The sequence below is a fragment of the Myripristis murdjan genome, chromosome 10, assembly GCF_902150065.1.
Source record: "Myripristis murdjan chromosome 10, fMyrMur1.1, whole genome shotgun sequence".
NCBI classification, from domain to species: domain Eukaryota; kingdom Metazoa; phylum Chordata; class Actinopteri; order Holocentriformes; family Holocentridae; genus Myripristis; species Myripristis murdjan.
In genome coordinates this window covers 33,103,627-33,126,939 of record NC_043989.1, presented here as the reverse complement: position 1 = coordinate 33,126,939, position 23,313 = coordinate 33,103,627, and the positions used below count along the sequence as shown (strand labels likewise).

The 23,313-nt window shown below is 38.9% G+C and overlaps 1 protein-coding gene across 1 annotated transcript in view; it reads left to right on the top strand.

The window, feature by feature from the left end:
• LOC115366306 (F-BAR and double SH3 domains protein 1-like) overlaps positions 1–13,537 on the top strand; it is a 29,389-nt gene extending 15,852 nt beyond the window's left edge. Inside the window, exons 11-21 of the mRNA XM_030061657.1 lie at positions 379–495; positions 2,278–2,382; positions 3,865–4,020; positions 5,726–5,854; positions 6,452–6,535; positions 6,807–6,936; positions 7,593–7,693; positions 8,088–8,204; positions 10,037–10,238; positions 12,958–13,013; positions 13,258–13,537. Of these exons, the coding sequence (XP_029917517.1) occupies positions 379–495; positions 2,278–2,382; positions 3,865–4,020; positions 5,726–5,854; positions 6,452–6,535; positions 6,807–6,936; positions 7,593–7,693; positions 8,088–8,204; positions 10,037–10,238; positions 12,958–13,013; positions 13,258–13,332 (1,272 nt within the window). The 3' untranslated portion in view covers positions 13,333–13,537. The remainder of the gene's footprint in view (positions 1–378; positions 496–2,277; positions 2,383–3,864; positions 4,021–5,725; positions 5,855–6,451; positions 6,536–6,806; positions 6,937–7,592; positions 7,694–8,087; positions 8,205–10,036; positions 10,239–12,957; positions 13,014–13,257) is intronic.
• Positions 13,538–23,313: the final 9,776 nt, after the last annotated feature.

Below are 23,313 nucleotides of genomic sequence, written 5' to 3'. Positions count from 1 at the left end.
CTCTTGTGGCTTACATACCTGCCATCCACTCAAACCACCTCCCTTTGCAGACTTTCTTGTTCTTTACACTACATCACCATCCCCCTTGTCCCATACTTATGCTAAAAGGGTGCCTTTGGCTTCTAATGGGTGCCTTTTGGGTCAGTAACTGTTGCTAATGGACACCTTAGGTGCAGATATCAGACCAAGCTGCAGTACTTGGCATCCTGGGAGTGAGAATGGGCTGCTTATTCAGAGACTCTAATCAAAAGCAGAACTTTCAAAATCTGTGAATCCCATGATGGCAAGACATTTGGTGATGAAGAGATGCAGATGTTTCAAATACCATGTTGAAAACCCAGGAAGAAAGGATAGAATGTTGTTGTCTCTTCTGTGTAGGTGTGTGTTTTGCAGGAGGTGGGTGGTTCAGAGAGGGAGGGCTGTCTGGATAAGGAGGCCAGGAAATGGGCTGCCAAAGCTGCCAAAGACTACAAAATCATCAGCCATGGGGAAAGGGTGAGACTTCGATTTCAGCAGCAGCACACATTCTTTTCTATTAGCCACCACAGAGGGGGAGGTAGATTGCTTGAGTTTAGGCTAATTCTATCACAGATTTTTATTTATTTATTTATTTATTTATTTGGAGCTCAAAATGAAACTTAAGGCAAATAGTTGGAGCGTGACACTCCTAATTCATCAGATTATTTGTGTCCATCTGGTGTGACATGCATTTCCTGTGCCCATGCCATTGTAACAATGTGAAACTAGTTACCCACAATAGACTATTTCTTAAATGCAGGGCTTTCAGACAGATCTACATCATCGTCATCATAACATTTATTTACATAACATTCTTTCAAAAAAAAAAAAAAAAACTGTTGTTCAAGTTCAAGTTCAAACATCTTTATTGTCCATGAAGGGTTTCATTGAAATACAAAAGACACAGTACAAAGCAGTTTAACAATAGGGTAAAAGAAACAGCTTATGTGACAGATGAAGTGCTGAAGCATCATAATATAACATACATAAATACATAAATAAGTAAATAAATCACTAGTGTTGACCAGTGGTGGTGACAAACACCAGCACTAATCAAAGTCAGTAAAATGCATAGAAGAGCACACTAATAAAAGTGCCATCACAATAATAAGGCAACAACATCACCAACATCAACATCCTGGTACTGACAACAAGTGAGCCCAGCTATCACCTTGTGCTTCACAACAAAGTCAAATTAAAATAAAAGAAAAGAATTGCAGTTGGGATATGGGTTTATTTATTGTACTTCAAATTTTGTATGACAGAAGAAATTACAGTAATAACTTTCTTATGTAAAATCCATCATAACTGACATTTTACAGTGCATTACAGTGAGGGTGGGGTCAGCATGTTGTTAAATGCCTGTTGCCCCGACTCAAAAAACCCTAAAAAATGATACATGTTTATTTGCATATAGAGCAGGAAATCTGATCACAAGTGGGCATGGAGACACATATGGAGACGCATTCTAATGCCAGGTGGAAACACATGTACTTAGAGCAGTTGTGATCAGATCACCCAGTGTTCATGCCAGATGGAAACAGGGCCTGTGATAGAGACATGGCCTGACCCCAGTGATTTACAGTGGGATTCATGGGGGTCTGGAAACCAGGCTAGGGGAAAGGCAATTGCAAATTAGCAAAAAACATTACCAGAAGGTTTATGAAAATTAGTATTAGCAGAAAAAGCACAGCAAAATTAACAGAAAAATAGCCAAATTACCAGAGATTTTTTAAAAACCTTCAAAACCTGTTTAAAATTACCACAAAATAACACAATTATATTTTAAAGAATCTTTCAAAAAGATAGATTCAAAGTGGTGAGATTAATACATAATGTTTAAATAATCATTAAGATCAATATGGGGAAAAGGTTATTGTCAAATTAGCAGGAAATTATTAGGAAGCTACAAGACAATAGACAGAATATTGGCAAAAATAGTGTAAAGGCAAAAAGGAAAAATATGACCAGAAAATTTAGCGTTTTTAATTATAAGAAAGTATATTTCTAATTATTAAAATGATATTTTAAAGGTCAAATCAGTGGTGCTGGATCATATTTCTTGTGAATGGCGTCAGAACACAGCATCAAATCTGATCCAGAAAATGCTTTCACAAGTATTTCAGTGACAAAGAAATTAAACTGTTGCTTATTTTGCTGAGGGCACACTGGAAGACCTTTAAGGACCCGCTTTGAATACAGTGTTAATCTCCTCCCTGGGTCAGCTCTCTTTCCTCCTCCTACCCCTCTCTTACTCAGGTCCTGCAGAGTTTAGAGTGTCGTTTGAAGCTTTTGTCCGGGGAGACAGGCCTCAGCGTGGAGCAGAGGATTGTCGAGGTGGAGGAGAGCATCAGAAAAGCCAAGGTACTCCATATTTTCCTTTCCTTGGTTTGTCTCCACAGGTAACACAGGCAAGTATTCCAACATCCCTATTCCACCTATTAGGTAAAGTTCTTGTTTATTTAGAGCATTTAATCACAGTTACAGACTCAAAGGACTTTACAGGCCTACAGTTGATAGCAAACAAAGAGACACCTCCTCACTTAATCCCTCATAGCAGGCAAGAAAAACATCCAAAAACCCACAGGCATGTATGGGAGAGAGGAGGGGAAATCTTGGGAAGGATCACAAAGAGAGTATCCAGTATTAAATTAATGTTACTGTAATACTGTAAAATTACTACTACTACTACTACTATTACTATGACTACTAATAGTACTACTGTTTGTTTTATTATTCTTATAGCAAATAATGACAAAGGGACAATATTCATATTCAATATTCATCCATTTATAAAAATAAAAGCATCATCCACCAGATTTATACCATTTTTAACCAGTTTTATTGTACAAACCCAACAAAGATATGCTGTACCTCAATATCAATAATCCAACCAGTTCATCCAGTTTTTCCTCTCTTGCTCAAAGTCACTGGTCTAAATCAAGATTACACTACTGCTTTTTAGTCATGTGTCCAGTTACTTTTGAGCCTCTGAAAATGAGCTGACAGTGTATAAAACTGGCTGTAATTCCTAAACGGTTAATGCCAAATTTTTGTTCAATCCCTTAACTTAAAGTTGGAAGTCTACACTTCAATCATGTCTTGATTACTCCATTTCAAATCCACTGTGGTGGCAAAATTATGAATATTGCGTCACTGTCCAAATACTTACCTAACTGTACTAACATTACCTCACTACATTAGTCAGTATAGTTAAATTATCACTGAGTAAGAGCAACAGTTTTAATGTTAACGTAAACCAAGACAAAATGATGTCATGTGATATTTTAGCTACTAGAACACTGCAAAATATGAAGCTTTTCAACAGCTTTGTTCCCTGTTGTAAACTCAGCTGGATGGAGGTAGCCTCACAGTTATTCTCCTTTTATATCCTTGAGAAGGATAATGATATGCCATTTCCTAACCTTTTGATGCTTAAGGCAAAATAACATGGTGACTTGCTGAATGGAGTTTGCCTTGTCAGTGTGGCTCTGGACCTGGACAGCAGGAGGCAGTAGGCTGTGGTGTGGCCCTGTCTGTGGCCACAGAGACCAGCTGGCACATGGGCTCCAAAATTTCAACCTACAAACAAACGCAAGCTGCAAAAACAAACTTTTGCGCTAGTTTATTCTAGCTAGCTTATTCTGTTTGTTTTGTTTAATCAGTTTATTTGTTTGTTTAATCACTTATCAAAAAATAATGATGAAGGTGAAGAATTGGATTTCCTCCACCAAAGTTATTATTTTTCAATAACACATGAATTTCATGGATTGTCCTTTACTTAAACTGAGAGAAAGAGGCAAATGTATATTTGCAGGTTTGGTGATTTGTGTCTGTCTCTTTCAGGTTAGCAGAGCGAAGGCACAGGCCCGTCTGGCCTTGTTATCAGAGTGCATTGTGGGAGTTGAACAGTATGTGCATGCCACAATGAGCCAGGCAGAAGAGGAGCTGGAGAGAGAGAGACGACTGAGTGAACAAAGAAGGTCCACAGAAGACTTCTCAGTATGGACACACACACACACACACACACACACACACACACACACACACAAATATATTCTCTGCTTTCTCCTTTGGCTTATAGAACTGTCAATCTGCTGTAAATAAAAGAGAACTTCTCCAAGCTCTAGTAAACCTACACATAACATTCAGGTACCAGCCTGGACAGAAACCTGGATCCATCCAGAAAACGCAGCCACACCAGCTGCTCTTTCAGCTGACTCGACTTTCTCTCACACACCTCACTCCAGTGGGCGTGGAGGAGGTACAGGTGCACTCATACCATGCAGTCATGGTCACCGCTCCCACTAAACTAACTGTAGTTGTCATATGTCGCCCACCAGGGCTACAAAGGACTTTGTGGTTGAATTAGACATGCTACTCTCAGCCGTTCCTGAAGATGGCACCCCGCTCACTGTCATGGGGGACATGTGAATATCCATCTTGACAAACCTCGATCAGCTGACTTCCTTTCACCACTGTCCTCACACAGGTCCCCACTGCTCCTACACACAAATTGGGCAACACACTCAATCTGATTTTGACTGCTCCACTCCTTTGCCTCTGTCAGACCACTTCTTTATTCAGTTCACAGCTAACCTACCAGAACATCCTCATGCTTCTCCACAAAAAGGTTTCCTTCAGAAGAAACCTCAGTGACTCAACTCTCCAGTGAGGTCTCAGCTGCATGCCCCCTCATAATGAAATCTCCTCACTCCATGTCAGTGACACCACAGACAAACTCTGTTCCTGTCTAACTCTAACCCCCCCCCCCCCCCCCCACACACACACACACACACTAATTATCAGACTCTTCTACCAGCATTTTCCTCTCAGCCAAAAATTGCCAAAATCACTTATTATCAGGAAAAAATCAGCAACATCAAAGACACTCAGAAATGATTTTCAGCTTTTAAGTCAACCCTCCGCTGCCATGACCATCGACCAGTGCTCACTGCAGACCACTTTGCATCCTTCTTTACTGATAAGGTTTCTGCCATCAGTAATCAGTTTTCTGAGCCTGACCAACTCAGTGTACCAGCTAATGGGTCCTCATTCCTCTTATTCACACAGGAGCCAAACTTATACTCAACTCTCATCTTACTACCTGTCTGCTCAACCATATACCCTCCAACCTCCTGCAGGACATCTCACCCACACTTACCCCTGCAATCACACACATCATCAACTCTTCACTCACATCGGGTGTGTTCCCCACAGATTTGAAGCAGGCCCGAGTTACCCCTCTGCTAAAGAAACCTACTCTCAACCCATCTCTGGTTGGAAATTACAGGCCAGTTTCACTCCTGTCCTTTCTGTCCAAAACACTTGAGTGCACAGTCTCTGAATTTCTCACTGAGAGTAACCGACTTGATCCGAACCAGTCTGGCTTCAAAAGCGAACAGTCCTGCCCTGTCCTCTGTTCTGCTTCTGCTTGACCTATCAGCTACATACAGTATGTATATATAGGTATACATATACATATGCATATACATATACATAAATATACATACATACATACATATAATGAGAGAGAGAGAGAGAGGGAGAGAGTAATGACAGCTTCACTAATTAACTAACTAAATTTGTACAGCTAAAGAAGAGAAGGAACCATGTTTTATGTGGGTTTTTTCAGTCAATGAGTATACTCTCTAACTTAAGCAGGTCACCCTATCTGTTTCTGTCATGCCACTTCTGCATTTTACAGGAGGATGAGTTTGAGCTGACAGACTTTGAGGACTATGATGATGAGAACAGAGACATCTTCACTGATCCAATACCAGCATCTGGAATGTGTGTTTACCCCGTGGCCTGCAGAGTTATCTACAGCTATCAGGTAGCACACACATATACACACATTTCTGGGGTTTGGAAACTCAGCCTCATGGCCACCTGTCTTTGCCTCACATGAAGGAAATTGTTTTTCAGAACTCAGGTGACACCAAATAATTCCACCAATACACCTGAAAACATATGTTTCAAGAGGCAGCACCATCAAGAGAGTTGTTTAATGTGCTAAAAGTGTCACTTTGGAACCTGTTTTGCTGTGCTATTGAAGTGAATGGAGAGATACAAATATGGTATTCTGGATATAAGCCCATGGGAGCACAAAGCAACTAATGAGGATATTTCACCACCATGTGCCCTCATAACACACCTAGGTACCTCTACACTTTATCAAAGTTCAATTTTGCTTCATGTATTCAAGCTAAGCATGAACTATTAGTGCATGAGGCCATCATGCCTAGCTAAAGTTACAGAGACTTGAATCAGATTTGTTGTGACTCCACACTGTCAGTATCTGTAACCTCACAGGTTACAGGCATGTTACAAAAACTACCAGAACTGTCCAAAAAGGGAGACTTTTGTCAACAATGTCACTTACTACTATGCAAAATTATGTTTTCATACTGGCAACCTTTATTTTCTGTAGGCTAGTCAATCAGACGAACTGTCAGTCACGGAGGGGGAGGAGCTTCAAGTGATCGAGGATGGAGACATGGAGAATTGGCTAAAGGTAAAGAGTTGGTTTTCAGCGCTTTTCTCCTCCTCTCCACTGTTTGCTGCCAAAATCTGTGCCACACTTGAGTCTAGACAATTATATGCTAAAAAGACACTTGAGTAAAGGAAACTCTGAAAACAGTTGATTTGCTTTGGAAGTGATACCAACCCAAGTGGCATTTTTTTTTTTTTTTTTTTTACTACTTTTCATAAAAGTAACATTTTTGAGAATCCTAGATATGGATTATATGTACATATTATAGTGTGTCCCTTATGATTCTGTCCAGGTGTGTAACTCCTGTGGTCAGGTGGGTTACGTTCCTGAGCGCTATGTGCAGTTTCTGTGCCTACCTGCAAAGGACACTGCTCAGCTGGACACTTCTTCCACTGGGCATAACAGAAGGGGGCAAATCAGAGGTTAGTGGTGTGTGTCTATGCATGTGCATGTATGTGCATTAATAATTACAGGAAAACACTGGTGATTTTGACACCTGCGTCTGTTCGCTACAGTTTACCCACATTTTACACAATGTAAAATGCCACAGCAAGTTACCACAGCAAAACAAATCATTTTGCCAATCATGCAAGGGGGCTAAAGATTTCACAACATATAATCAAAATCCCTCCATTTTCACATTTGAAACCTTTCAATGTTCTGCTTCTGCAGCTAACAAAGCCATCACCATTCATAAACCATGGAGGTGATAATTGGCTGTATAAGAAAATATTTCCCTGGGGACTATTTTCCAGCCGAGAGACCATTTCACTCCTCCCAGTTTCAAGTCATCAAAACACAACAGGGCTGCTGCTTTTAGGAAAACTAATGAGGACGACTTTCTTATGGTGATGGAATACTGGTGTGAAGAGAGTTTGGAGTTTCTGAAAGCTCATTTTCAGATCGTAGAAGAAAGAATGGAAACCAGTGGTGGATCAAAGGAAGAAAAATGATATCAGAGTTATAAAATACAGCTGCTTCCTTTGGGAAAATACGAACAGAAACGTGAAGTATACACTTTTTTCAGATAGTATGCTAAACATCACTGGTGTGAAGTTTGACTTGAACTGTCTCCCAGGTGTGGCCAGGGCTCTGTACTCCTACCACGGCCAGAGCAAAGAGGAGCTGTCCTTCCAAGAGGGGGCGCTAATTCACCTGTTACGCTTTCGACAGGGAGAGGTGACAACACAGAAGCAACTACCACTGTAAATAAGAGTCACCAAGGCTTTGAGGGATAGGTTGCACTGAGCAGCATTAGACTGGACAGCTGGACCTAAAGTGTATATACATACTTTTTATTCTGTGCTAGCCAAACACAAACACTAATAACTGTTCTACTCCATTCAAGTTCTGAGATTATTTGTTATTTTGCACACCCTCATCTTGGTCTAACTCTTCTTTTTACACCTTTCATTCATATGTAAGCTTAATACACCAATTTCTGCTCTATGCTTTCTATAGTTTGTTCAAATTTGCTTTAATCTTTTTTTTGCGGCTGTATTGACCTTAAGTTCCCTCCAGAGCGAGTGGTAAACTTTCATCCACTCTTACTGAATGTCTTTTTGATTTTCAGGTGGATGATGGATTCTGGGAGGGAGAGCTGGATGGACGAACAGGCGTCTTTCCGTCGCTTGTTGTGGAGCTTATCCGAGATGAGGGAGAGGAGGAGGAAGAGCAGGACGAGGTGGAGGCAAGTCTGGCCTCTGGCTGGTTTTCCCCACAAAGTAAACTGTTCCAGATGCAGAGTTGTGGAGTAATGGAACATATGTAACAGAATCATGTATTTAAAATATGAGTAAATAATAAAATATGATATAAATATAAAACATGAGGAACTGTAATACATTACAGTTACTGTTTAAAAAAGCCAAAGAGTAGGAGTGCTGCCTGGAACTACTTCTTTTTGTTAAGATGGTGCTCTTTGGTTAAGGGCTGGGTCCCTAAAAAAACACTTGAAACAAATACCAAGGCACTCATCTTAGAAAAAATAAGTTAAGTTAAGTTAAGGGCCAAACATGGTAAAAGGTCACTTCGATGCTTAATAAATAATAATAAAGGCATTTTATTTTTTCTAAAATGAAATCGGGTTATCAGATTCTAAGGAAGAAAAGGAGATGGAGATGGAACAGAATGTTTTAACAGCCTTGAATACTGTGAACCTTTTACTTTCAAGCGAGAAAATGGCTGAAACATAACAGTGCAGTGCAAACACTCAACAGACATCTGGAATTGAGCTGCACTTTTACTTGGATAATAAGATTCACTGGCTAAGTTACAATCACAGTGTGGCATATTTGGGTGTAGTTAGCAGTAACTTTGAATCAGTGTCTCTTTGGTTTGGTCTCATCTGCTCTCATGAGGTTTTCATGACATCTTGTGACAGTAAATAGCAACTGCAGGTAATCAGAAAATCAGTGCAAAACAAAACATAACAAAAAAAATTGGTTTTACTTCATTCAGCCACTTTGTGACATGTGTTCCCTGAATATTAATATTGCAGTATGCTAAAAGTAATCTAAAGCATTGAGATTAAGTTGCTGACTGTAACATAATACATTACAGATTACATTACATTTTGAGGAGGGTACAATTTTGAAATATATTATGAAATATGAAACAGTCACAGTTTGTGTTTTTGAGGGCCTACCATCATTTCTCCCATGAACCTTTGGGCCTGCATATTAGTGTGTTGTTAAACTACTGGTGTTTAGGAATATTTTTACATTGATTTTATGGAACATAAGTGAAATTCTTTGTACCTTGTGTCATTATCCTGTTCAATTTGTGCAGCCATCATTTTGTCGATTTTGTTTGTGCTTTACAAATTGGTATTTGCACCTTATCAACATTTGCTTTGATAGTGTCCCGCTCCTCATCTTTGGCTTTTTATTTAGCAAGGTGCTGCACAATGCGTCTCCCTTCACAGGATAAAGTCAAGTAAAATGACGGTGAACTGTGCCATGTCAAATTTAGCCTGTGTCAGTTTAGCTTCTACACAGTGTAACACAGTGCAGCTTTTGTATTTGCAAATTGTGGTATACTTCAAAATTACTTTGGCATAATACATTAACTATTTGTACAGCTACATTACTATTTGTTAATAGTAATGTAGCTGATCATTCCTCACTTTAATAGCGCAGCAAATCAGCTCCTAAAATAACACATTCGCCTCATAAATGAACACAAAGTAAAAGTCAGTAAAAGTAACACAAAGTAAGGGGATTATGTTAATATAAAATTATCTTGATTTAAATTTTTTCAGGCAATCAAACAGCTCTTTTCCTGTTATTTTCCTATTTGAATGTGAAAGTAGATGCAACAGGTACCATCTGCAGGTAGCTTCCACATAGAAACCTTGCCTCTTACTTTCACAGATAATTACAGTTATGTGTTTTTCATGTAATTATGTTGCTGGGACATTATGGGAGTGACTCTAGCAAGACAAATACAGTATTTGGGGATGAGCAGCATAGGGGAGCATGGAGCAACTAATCTTTGACATCTCTTCTTTCCCCCCCTCAGACGCTCCCCACCCCAACTCCTCCACCTTTTTCTCCCCCCATTCCGATCCCCTTTGCCACCCCGGCCCCATGCTCCAGCCCCAGCCCAAACCCCAGCCCAAACCAGCTCTGCTCACCTCCCAGTGCTCCCCTTCCCAGCTGTGTGGAGGACAAACTACAGGCTGTTCCTATGGAGCTGCAGAGACTGGCAGACAACAAGATAGGTAGGTGCTGTCCCATCTGACACTGACACAAGTGCAGATTTTGTCTCTACATGTACTTCCATTTCCATTTGCCATTTCTGAATGAAGGTCCCACATTAGTCAGTCTTAATCGTTTTGTTGTCAGATATACTTACGGCGCAGGGCGTGAATGTTTTTGTTAGAGGGGGTTTCATTTTATTTATTTATTTATTTATTTATTTTCATTGAATGAACTAGCATGCTATGTCCTCACAATATCGAAGCCTGACTGACTGACAGCAGCTCTTTAATTCAGTCCATCACTCCAGTAGTGAAGCACTTACAGGGATCAGTCTGAAAATGCCTGGTGTAAAAGACAGATTTTTTCGTGGTTTATGTATGTATTCTTTTTATTAATACATTTTGCATGTCAACATTTAAACTACACAGAAATCAATGCACAGAACGCAAACATACACAGAAATGCAATCACTCACTCACTCACTCACACACACACACACACACACACACACACAAATGGCAGGGAAGAGGGATACAAATGAACTGAAAAGAAGCTCTTAACTTTGTGTCAGGGACACCAAAGTTTATAGCAGTACATATCATCCATATGAAATTGTTATTTACAACCCATGAAAAATAACTAATAAATAACTCAACGAAAATTGAGATTCTTCCATCTATGCTGACATACTGAATTACTAGGTTGCAGTTTCTCTGTGTGAATAACAGAAACAAGTTCATGCAACCAGTTTCTGAGGCATGGTGGAGTTGGTGTCTTCCAGTCTTTGAGAAGTTATTTATTTAGTACCATGCCTATCAGTACAGCTGTTTGAATGTGAGAAGGGCAAATGAAAGAGTCCGCTGAGCAATAAAGAAGAGCCAAATCCCTGTCAGGAGAGAGTCGTATGGGAAAAAAGGAAAAAAGTATTGAACAGAAAGGATCAATTAGTGTAACGACATTCCTTCATTTGATTTACATTTATCACAGAGTGGAGACACAGAGGGGTACAATTTGTGCAACATGATCTTTGAATAATGACAATGGTGGATCACTATGAACTGAACTAACCTGTATCTGCTGTGTATTCAACACCTGTGAACACAAGAGAGTGCTGTCCTTCATGTTTATCAGGCAACACAGCATTTATCTCCCTCTCCAATGCTTTCCTGATACTTGGTACTTGGTAATAAGCTTCTTACTGTCAGGTGTAAGAGAAAGCGAAAGGGTGTCTCTCACAAGTAGACTCAAACTGGAGAATGTTTCCTCACAAAATGCCTGATATAACAACAACAACAACAACAACAACAAAAATCCCTTCTGCAGCTAAGCTCTTCTACACAGCATGCTGCAAATGTGCTGTCCAGCAATGCTGGGACAAAGGAATGGTTGTGGCAGAATGGCAAATATATATAAATACCAGGGACTTTGTAGATATGTTTCATCTCAGTAAGTGAATTTCAGACCTACTGATTTAATGGCCAATGCAGGATTCATGAAAAGTAAAGTGGATAGTGTCAAATGGTTTTGAGAAGGACCTAAGCTCTAATTTTGCCCAGAGGGGGGCAGAATTATGTAATTCATGGTCAGGAGAACCTCACTGCCTATTTGCTAGTATCAGCTGCTCAACAGTAATCTTTAAATGCTGGAGGACCCAGACCTCCATCCAGAGTGGACCTGAATAGGTTTGGATTGGTTTGGTTTGGTTTGGTAATCTTTGATAATGTTTTTGCTTTTTATACTAAATGAACTTTATATAATCAACTGAGATCAATATCGGCAAATAATGTAAGAAATATAAAAATTTTGGTAGTAATACCATTTTGATGGCATTCACCCTGCCAGTCATAGATACAGGCAAAGTCCTTCAGTATTCTATGCTGAGTATCAATTTCAGTAGAACCAGAATCAGTAGAACCTTAACACAGCAATCCTGTAAAATTTTATTATCACTTCTATTTATTCTTTATTTATTCTTTCTTGCACTCATTATTATTTAGCTCTTGTTTTTTACGCACTAGTTATATAGATTATATTTTATTTATTTAAACTGCCCCACAATTCCATCTCTGTTGTAACCCAGAAGCCAAGCAACGACATTTCGTTGCAAAAAACTCACTGCTGTTTTTTGTGCAATGACAATAAAGAAAGTCTGAGTCTAAGTAAACACTTCAGCTCACTTTTAGCCCAGTTTATTGTGTAACCAGAAATTGTACTAAATGATTTAATAAATTGTAAAAGATGCAGAATAACCTCTTCAGGGTTCAATAAGATAACTAGAGAATCATCTGCATACAGTGTAACCAGACATTCTGATGTACCAGCTATGCCCTTGATGTGAGGATTTCTTTCTCAATTGCCAAAAGTTCTAGTGCTGTAAATAACAAAGGGGACAGGCAATATCCTTGTCCCAAAGATGGATGGTGAGACAAAAATGGATTTTTTGAAAGATACAAATTTAAAATGTAAATTAAAGTTTAACTGTGTCTTTGTTAAATACCTTTAATCACCCATCTTCTTTCATAAATTTGAAAAGTCAAATGTTGTTATTAGCCTACCTGTACGCTAGAGGGGTATAGCAGTGTGAGTTGGAGTAGGAAAGCAGTACAAAGTGTTGGTTTACAGTGGCATGAAAAAACAGGTGGACTTGGGCACATATTTATGCTGAACACAATAGCACATACGGTATGGTATCATGTTCACCTTGTTAACCTCACCTTATGTGTTGGTCTCTCCAATTAGAGAGTGGAGGCAGTAACCAGAGTTCTCCAGATCCCTCCTTCAGGCGAATAAAACCAGTATGTATACTGTGCACTGAAAGAAGTATTTTCTATATTTCATAACATGCCATATCACATCAAACATATATCCTTCAGTATGTTCCATTCCCTTGCATAACAGCAATATATAAACTCCCTGCCCTGTCTTTGCTGCTTGAATCACTGAATGCTGATTTACTCTAAGACTGAGCTCAAAAAAGGCTGCATTTTCTTTATTTCATCAACAGTGATAACTGACATTTCTCCCTTTTTACTCTTTCAGTGTCGGGCACCCCCTCCTCCTCCAACCCAGAGACTTTCACTCCAGCCTAGCGACAGAAAAGGAGAGAGGTGCTGATATCACGACTACCTCAGTTTAGTCTTTTATTTCTGTTTTGCCTCTTTTGATATTATTTTGCAAATGGTGTAAAATGGTGTAAAACAAATGATGTGAACAGTGTTGACCATGTCCTTCTTTGAGTGGATTAATGTGGTTATTTTTAAAGTCCCCATGAAATGACCTTACATGACTTCTACTTCCTGTAACACAGAGTATCTTAAATGGTGACATCATCCTGTACAAGTAGGTGACATTAACATTTCAACCAATAAAACCCTCATAAACCTTTAAACATCGTCTCTCATTGACCTATCCCTTCAAATAAAACTGTTTCTTTCCCAAACCAATATTCTGTTGGTTTGCATTCTTTCATTTATTTATGTATTAATTCATTGTATTTGGCCTAATAAATGCTGTCTCCTGATATTGTGACTTCACATTTAGAAGAAACACTACATATATGTACCTTTACTGCATGAGAACACATATGTACCTTTTTGGCTCTGAAAAAAGGTTCACATAATTACCTGGAGGTCCAATAATTAGCCCTATAGGGGGAACATTTGTGTAGACTGTACCTTGTGGAACTGAAATGGATTCCTACTGTACCCCTATTTCTGACATTGTATGGGGATTTATATAACAGGTTGGCTGCCTCTCAGGCTCTGGCCATCATGTCCTCATGCATCTGGACTGCCCCTATTTGTTGGATTTGAAATGATCAAAGTCAACACATGAAAGACAAAACAGAGACACCGGTTTAAAAAGCATAGTTCTGGTATATATTGAGATTCCATAAGAATAGATTATTAATGGTACATCTGCATATTCACACATCTCACACATCATCAGATTATAGCAGGTGTACACTGTACATAAGTTGATTTAAAGCTTCTTTCCAGGTAGCACATGCATTACAGTTGTTTTTAGAACACAGTACAATTTAAATATTCATAAAATCAGAGAAATGAGAGTGATCAGAGGGAAGGGGGAGGGAGTTTCGCCATTTTAGTTTTCAGTAGTAGCCATGTTTGGCCCTTGCTCCTTATCATTTTGAACATGGTGATGTTATGGAGCTCCTAGGAAAACTCCTATTTCTAGAGAGGGACCAGCAACATGGCATACATACTGCAATCTCCCCAAACTCTATTGCAGGGTTCCCTATATGATGGCATAGTCTGCTTTAGTGAGCCACAGGACAAAAAAAACAAAACAAACAAAAAAACGGCTGGTGTCGGTCAGTGTGCTTATTATTTGTCAGCTTTATTTACAAGTGAAAATACTCAAGGGGGCTTCCCCCTCTTGGAGCATGTGAGTGAGAAGTGCATCGAGATCTTGCTTTGCTCCACAGGCTCCTGCTCAGCTCAGCTCTACCCAAAACGCCCTGCTTCTGCAGCCCGTGTATAACTTACTGTGTCTGTTTACCCTAAGATCACAAATAAGCAACCAACTGTTGAATTCAAAATGGAATTTGCCAAATACTTCACCAAACTATCAGGCCACTCCTACAAAGGTACAATAAAAACGAAAGGAAAACATTAGGACAACGTAAAAGCTTTTGGGGAAGTGGCAACAGTAAAGAAATGCTCCCTGTGGAATCTCAGAAGGCACAAACATGAGCATGTGCTGTGTTAAGATCTCAGTGGGAAAGAAGGACAAGGTGGGCAGCAGCCAACCAATGATGGTAAAACAGAGAAGTTGTATCTACAGTTGGTCCAGCATGTCATCAAGTTCTGGCACAAGGTAGGCTTTGAAATGATACAAGCATGTAAGACCTATGGCTTACATGTCCCTAACTCAAAGAAAGTCTTCATAAAAAAAAAGCAATTGCTATTACTAACTCAAGCAACTATCAAATGCATTTAATCCAAGTTGAAACAGAGCTGGGCCTGGGCAGGGAGCAATCAAATAAGCAAAATATTGCAAGTATACCTTGATGAAATCTGGAAGGTCAGCTGGAGGCATGTGCCTCCATGTGACCTATAGGACTGCCACGGAGAGTTTCTCACCCTTTTCATTCGATTTAAATAACTTTAGACATGACTGACCTCTCATCACACATTCAGCCATAGCAATGTGTCTAATATATAAAAGCCACGATACTGTTTTTCATTACATAGGAAGGCTCTGCATATAAATTCATAATATAATAATGGTACAGTGTCCAAATACTTTCCAGTATCAAGTATATACATTCAGTAGCAGATTATTGCAGTTTATCTGTGTTTTGTTGTCATTTCAGCATCTTGGGCACAGTAACTTCTATGACAAGCCACTTCTATTAAAGGAAATATTTTATTGCTATGAGAATGGAAAAAGTAACTTTTGTTCACCTTTTTATTTATTTATTTTTTTATTATTATTATTATTTGGTGAGGCAATGTTGCAATATTTCATCCAGTACTGGTTGTTAAAACTGTTTTTCATGTTTGTTTTCTTTTTCGAGTGATCTGCTTTATTCTGCCTTGTTGCAAGACACTAGTGAATGTGGAATTATCTCACACACACTGGGAGATTTTTTCATTTGATTTAAGGTAAATATGATTTTCAGTCACTGATTATTGCAGTTTTGCAGTGTTTTGTTGTCATATCATTAGGCACAGTAACTTCTATGACAACCCAATTCTCTTAACCCTCTGGCGCATAGCGGTCACTACAGTGGACAGTTGTTTAAAGTCATTTTCTCCTAAATACAATGGTTTCTATGGTGGAATTGCATATCAGCTGTTAGAATACTCTCTGATGCTCCCCTCCATTGAGGTTTATGCAGACACTGTCAATTCTTATTACTGAAAACGTATTAATACTAGTATCATGACATGGTAATACCAGTCCTGCATCCCTAAAGAAGTATGGAGACTCACAAAAGTGTTCATGCCCTAAGAAGAGTAAAAACACATAAGAAAAAAAATCTTGACTCAGGCTTTCATAATTCATGCATGAAAGAGTTAAAGGAAATATTTTATTGCTATGTGAATGGAAAACATGTTAACCTCATTAATTGTTTTTTTTTTTTTTTATTTGGGGGAGCAATGTTTCAATGTTTCTGCTTCTTCTACTACTAACTCTTAAAATTTAGTTTTGTCTTATTTTTTCTTTTTTAAAAATCTGATTTATTCTACCAAGTTGCTCCTACTTTTCTACAGGTTCTAAGTGGAATTTCCTCACCCACACTGGGAGAACTTTCATCTGCTTTAAGAAAAATACAATATGAAGTGAATGGCCTGTAGACGCTGGTCATTTCTTGCGGTGTAGCCACCACAGTTCACATTCAAATTGACAAGCCCATCAATCAGACTGCTCCATGTTGAGGCCTCTCACCAGAAATGTCAACATTACGTTTTAGCAAACTGTTGCTAATTGGACTGAAATAAAATCATATCAATAAAAATATCGAGGTTCAAATTGTTGTGTGTCAAATGATATAGCTACTGCACCTTTAAGGCATTTTGCATACACGTCTACGTACATTATTCTACACTCACACGGCATAATTCAGCATACTTCTGTGACAAGCTCGTTCCATTACCTTGATACTTAAATGATTTGAGATATAGTGCAATAAGCAAAGAGATGGTTCTCTTGGACATACAAACTCATTTTGTGTTGTTTTTCAATATGTCTTAACACAACATACACACTACTCCTGCACAGTGTGTTGAAAAAAAAATTGTTCTTACATATACTCACAAATAATTAGATAACACATCCTGATCAAGCTGGGTGATGGAAACACACTGCACTCTTTAAGTGTGTGAGGGGGTAGGTGCTCTACAACCAATAGTTTTGAATCTGATCATGGCTACAGTGGAAAAAAACAAAAAAAAAACAACAAAAAAAAAAAACTGACACATATTATGTATAAATACATCAGGATCCCAATCGTAAATGAAAAAACAAAAACAAAAACAAAAACAAAAAAAAACAGCTATTATAAACATGTAAAAAATGTCACACATGGGAAAAAGAGAAGAATTTGAAAGTCAAAGGTTTGGGCTTAAGATGACAAACAGCAGTTTTGGCAGGATAATATTTGAACTTAAAATAGACGCAGTGATCTCTTCATGTGATGAAGACATTCTTTCCACTAATCAGACTGAGAAAAAAGAGAGAATGAGAGAGGAAAAGAACAAGACAGAACAGAGAGGGAGAGAAAACTGGGTCAGAAAAGTAGAGACCTCCCAGTTTCTTTACCATGAAGGCTGGGAAATGTTAACCTCTGACTTTAAACTTTTGAACTGTGTCTGGTAAACTTCCTCCATATTCTACAGTCTCTAGTGAAAGAGTCTTAAAGGGATAGTGCACCCATTTTGAAAAATGTGATATTATTCAGGCTGTTCTCATTCAGTATTCGTACAAATTCCTACGAAAAGTATTGCACTATAATTCATATATAACCCACGAAATTGTGAACCAGAAAGTTGTGATCACGTGACCTATGTCCTGCAGGCTGGTCTTTCTGTGAAAACAAAATAAATGGCGGACATTCCTTTTATTCTCAGTGGAAAATGCAATATTTTAAGATAGCTTATGCATTCAAATGCGCTTTGATAACATTTCTAGCGGGAAATGTGCATTTTATTTCCAAAATCTTCGTTCAGTTAATGTATATGATGTTTACTTTGTTAGTTATTACGAAGATTCTTTCAGGTTTCTATCATTGCTATGGCTGTTGCTATGGACACTACCACTATCGCTGATGCAGCTTCCGCTCGGAAGTATTGTCCTCACTGTCACCGTGGAAATCTGGGGAGGGAGGCGTGGGGTTAACCTGCTCTCACAGAAATCTGTGAAATGAGCACGACCTCTTAATACCGCATTGCGTGCTCCTCGCACGTGACCTGTTTTAATCATAGATTTCTATGGTTTTAATTCCGTGTGGTCACCACACAAACAATGTCCACTGAAAGTCGGCGAGGATCCGTGACGTCACGCTGTGGTTGGCGGTTCATAGATCCCGGAAGTGCAAATTTAATCGATATTCCGGAAAAAGTCTGATTATTAGCCATAACGTTGTAACCATCCGAGGCAGACTTACCACGAGCTATGAGGATGTGTAACGATGGCATGTGCTTCAGCCGAGTCCACAAGTCCCGTATAATATCAACTTTATTTTAAGAAAACACATTTTATTTGCAATGTCATATCACGGAGAAGCACTACATTACCCATAATCCTAGTGTTTATCAGCGACGTGTCTGATTTGACTTTCATCAATAAAGTCAATTAAGTGTAATAAAGTGCATGAAAGTTGATAATATGCTGATATGTTACGCCATTGAACACAACCCTTTCAGTCAGCGAAACAGAAAAAACACGGAAACACGTCAAAATAGCACTAAAGATTTATATATATTTTTTTATTTTTCATAACACATCTTTATTCGTGATATAAACATAGGCTACATGTTAAGGTTATAGTTTTGGTGTTGAAAAACTACCGTATGTATGTTTTTTAAACCTAATTTCAAAACTTTTCCCCTAACCCGGAAGAGGCGTACCAGGACTACAATCTGTGCGGAGTTGCAACACACAGAGGTGTCCTGCGCCATAGATTTTGTAGTTCTAATATGTTATGTCTATTATGTGATGTTGTGATCACTAATTTTCATTACAGTTTTTGGGTATGGGAAGAATGCCTGTTTGGTCAGATTTTATTTTATTTTTTCTTAAGATAGAGAAATCATGTTTTTTTCCATGTTTTGACACTAGTCAGTGGCGCCCCCTATTGGTTCGCCATCGGGCATGACAGTAGAGGTCAAGAGCTTTCCAAATGTTGGCCCCATGTCTGTGCCATTTTTTGTTGCTGCACTGTAAGCCTTTAAAAGTGTCTCAGGTGCAAGGTTCAAAGGGCATTCCTGAGGAGCAGGAACTGCCCACTGGTCTCACACTGAGATATGTTACTCCATAGGTCAAGACCTTTCAAACGATGTCTTCATTGTTGTTCTATGACAAAGTCTGTTTTTCATCTTGCTCCAAGCCAAGGCTGTCTCAGGTGTACATCTACAGACCTCTTTTAGGGCCAAGCTTGATAAAATCAGTCAAACTTCTTTAAGGGGGTATTTAATAGCCAAATTTATTTAGAATACTGATGTTAGTCTTATACACAGTCATACTTTTCAATTTGGACCATTTGAAAGCTTATTTTCCCCTTAAAATACTCAGTGTTTCATATTTCATATTTTCCCATTAACTTAATATGGCCACCTGAGACACTTTTAAAGGCTTACAGTGCAGCAACAAAAAATGGCACAGACATGGGGTCAACATTTTTGGAAAGCTCTTGACCTCTACTATCATGCACGATGGCGAACCAATAGGGGGCGCCACTGACTAGTGTCAAAACATGGAAAAAACATGATTTCTCTATCTTAAGAAAAATAAAATAAAATCTGACCAAACAGGCGTTCTTTCCACACCCAAAAACTATAATGAAAATTGAAAAATTAGTGATCACAACATCATATAATAGACATAACATATTAGAACTACAAAATCTATGGCGCAGGACATCTCTGTGTGTTGCAACTCCGCGCAGATTGTAGTCCTGGTACGCCTCTTCTGGGTTAGGGGAAAAGTTTTGAAATTAGGTTTAAAAAACATACATGCGGTAGTTTTTCAACAGCAAAAGTATAACCTTAACATGTAGCCTATGTTTATATCATGAATAAAGATGTGTTAAGAAAAATAAAATATATATATATATATATAAATCTTTAGTGCTATTTTGACGTGTTTCCGCGGTTTTTCCACCCGCTCTGTTTCGCTGACTGAAAGGGTTGTGTTCAATGGCGTAACATATCAGCATATTATCAACTTTCATGCACTTTATTACACTTTATTGACTTTATTGATGAAAGTCAAATCAGACACGTCGCTGATAACCACTAGGATTATGGGTAATGTAGTGCTTCTCCGTGATATGACATTGCAAATAAAACGTGTTTTCTTAAAATAAAGTTGATATTATACGGGACTTGTGGACTCGGATGAAGCACATGCCATCGTTACACATCCTCATAGCTCGTGGTAAGTCTGCCTTGGATGGTTACAACGTTATGGCTAATAATCAGACTTTTTCCGGAATATCGATTAAATTTGCACTTCCGGGATCTATGAACCACCACCCACAGCGTGACGTCACGGAATCTCGCTGACTTTCAGTGAACACCGTTTGTGTGGTGACCACAAGGAATTAAAACCATAGAAACCTATGATTAAAACAATGCGTTATTAGGAGGTCATGCTCATTTCACGGATTTCTGTGAGAGCAGGTTAACCCCACGTCTCCCTCCCCAGATTTCCACGGTGACAGTGAGGACAATACTTCCGAGCGGAAGCTGCATCAGCGATAGTGGTAGTGTCCATAGCAACAGCCATAGCAACGATAGAAACCTGAAAGAATCTTCGTAATAACTAACAAAGTAAACATCATATACATTAACTGAACGAAGATTTTGGAAATAAAATGCACATTTCCTGCTAGAAATGTTATCAAAACGCATTTGAATGCATAAGCTCTCTTAAAATATTGCATTTTCCACTCAGAATAAAAGGAATGTCCACCATTTTTCTTAAGGCTCTGGCTTCGGGGCTCGCGCATGCGCGCTGATCGCTTGTGCTGCTGGAAATTCGTAGGAATATGCACAAAGATTTGTGCATAACTTTTCGTATGATAACTGTAGTAGTGCTGCAGTAGTGCTGCTATGTTGCTCTCATTGTTACTGAGTGCTGGATACTGGCTGGATGCTCCAAATGCTAACTGTTAGCCTCCTGCCACTGAGGTGGACTTCCCCCCAGCTAACATTCTGAAAACTAACTCCCTTAATCCACCCAAAGAAGATCATCATTTAACAGATGTCACTTTGTGAAACTAAAATGCATACACTACTATTACAGAAGTGCAGACAATAGTTTTGCTCAAATCACTGTTTATAGCTGTATTTTTGCTGTTAGTAACATTTGGAAAGTTTTGGTCGTTTTTGCACTTCCTGTATCACCCTGCACCAGAGCAGCAGTAGCCAGCACAGAGGTCGACTGCTTGAGTTTAGTATCATTTGTTTTCATCATTGAACACATTTACGCATGTGCTAGCTGCTTCTTTTTTCCTCTCGCTTGAAGGGTACTCATAAAAGGTACATGAGTACCTTTCAGGCACATGAGTACCTTGTGTGTGTTTTCTCAAACATCCAACATTTTGTCTGTGCACATTCTTTCCATGAGAAACCCAACATTTTGGATTAAGTGGATTAAGGCGTTAAATCAACCTAAATGTCAGGTGGCTGACAGTTCACACTTTGAGCATCCAGACAGAACTATCCCTTTAAGTTATGTTGAAATGGACTGTACTGAATATCTGTGAAGCCTTCAGATGTGAGATCATTTTAGCTTACACTCTCTACTTTGGGTAAAACTCGATGTTGTGTAGGTAATTGTCTTATTTCTATTGTAGCAGTCATATAAATAGAGACAATACAGACACACAGTGAAGCTGAAATGTAGAGCATTATACACAAGCAGAACACCATACCTCTGGAACTATGGTAGAAATCACTGTTGGGATTTCCAGCTTCCAGGAGGAATGGTCTGGCAACTGGTTCCAGGTTTGTTTTCTGTCACAACATATTCACGCGTGTGTTCTTCTATACAGCATTTGAAAAGGAACCACACAGGAGATTTCTACCATAGCTAGCAATGTACATATTATCACCTGTCAATTATTTGCTGTAGAAGCTTCACAAGTCATAGTTTAAAATACTCCATATACTTAAAAATACACATCATACTTTAAAATACATTATTTTTAAGTTTCACAGCTTGAGACAGTTTTTGATTGCTTCTTTTGAGGTCGCACAGCTTCTCTTCTCGTTTCCAGAGTTTAGTGTGTGGAGAGTACAATTTCTCTGCACTGTGTCAGGTTCTTTTTTCATTCCCATCCCATGTGATGTCCTGGCATATACTGGTCAACAATACAATCATGAGTAAAAAGTCTGTGATTATATTGTCTTTACTTGCTGCCAGAGCTCCCATACACAGCTGAGGATGCCACATGATGGCAGTGGTTCCTGCGTTGACAGAAATATTAAGCAGTGTTTTATCGCTACAAGAAATGTCCTGGTTGAAGCGACTGGTTACACTGGTACAAGAGTATACAGCTTATACTGGTTAAATATAGGGCTAGATCAGAGACTCAGCAGCCAGTGATCCATCTGACAACTTTGACAGGGCATCATATCTTCCAGCAGCAACTGAATGAAGATACAGAGTAATGGCATGGCATAAAATATACACAATATTTCAAGAACAAGAAAGTGACATGCATTCATTTTGTTGAGATATCTCCTCTCCATTGCCAATTTATGGGTTTCTCTGATGTCTCTCGCTTGTTGCAGGCACCATATTTGTGACCAGCGCCAAGGTGACTGTAAGTGGCTGCTGCAAGCAAAATCTGTGTCGAACATGGTGTCACCAGCTTCTCAACGTCGTAGCATGAAAAGCGGAACTGCAATTACTTTGAATCTGATATTGTTAGATTCAGCAAAAGACACTACACAGATTGTTAAACAACATGTGTATGTCTGATTGAAACTGTTGGAATGAACGCTTGAAGGTCGTCACATCAAACTGCTTTAACGCTGTCATCATTAGATTCAACAAAAGATACTAAACAGTTTGATAAATGTGTATGGTTGCCAATTACTTCTTATTCTTTACTTTTTTTTGGATAATAAAAGACATCCTATTACAGATATCCCAGGTGCATTGTTCCAGTAGGTCCATAAGATGGTGCTGGGAACGCACAGTGACATCATGTGAAACACATGAATACTGTTCTTCAAAGCTGTCGAGGGCGTCACGACCCAAAGACACCCTGCTACTGAGTGCAGGGTGTCATGCTGATGGGGAGGTAAAGCACTGTTTTGCCAATACATAACAATAGGAATAACAGCAGAACAAATGCAGACGTTAGGGCTGTATTTAATAAATCTTTTCACTGTT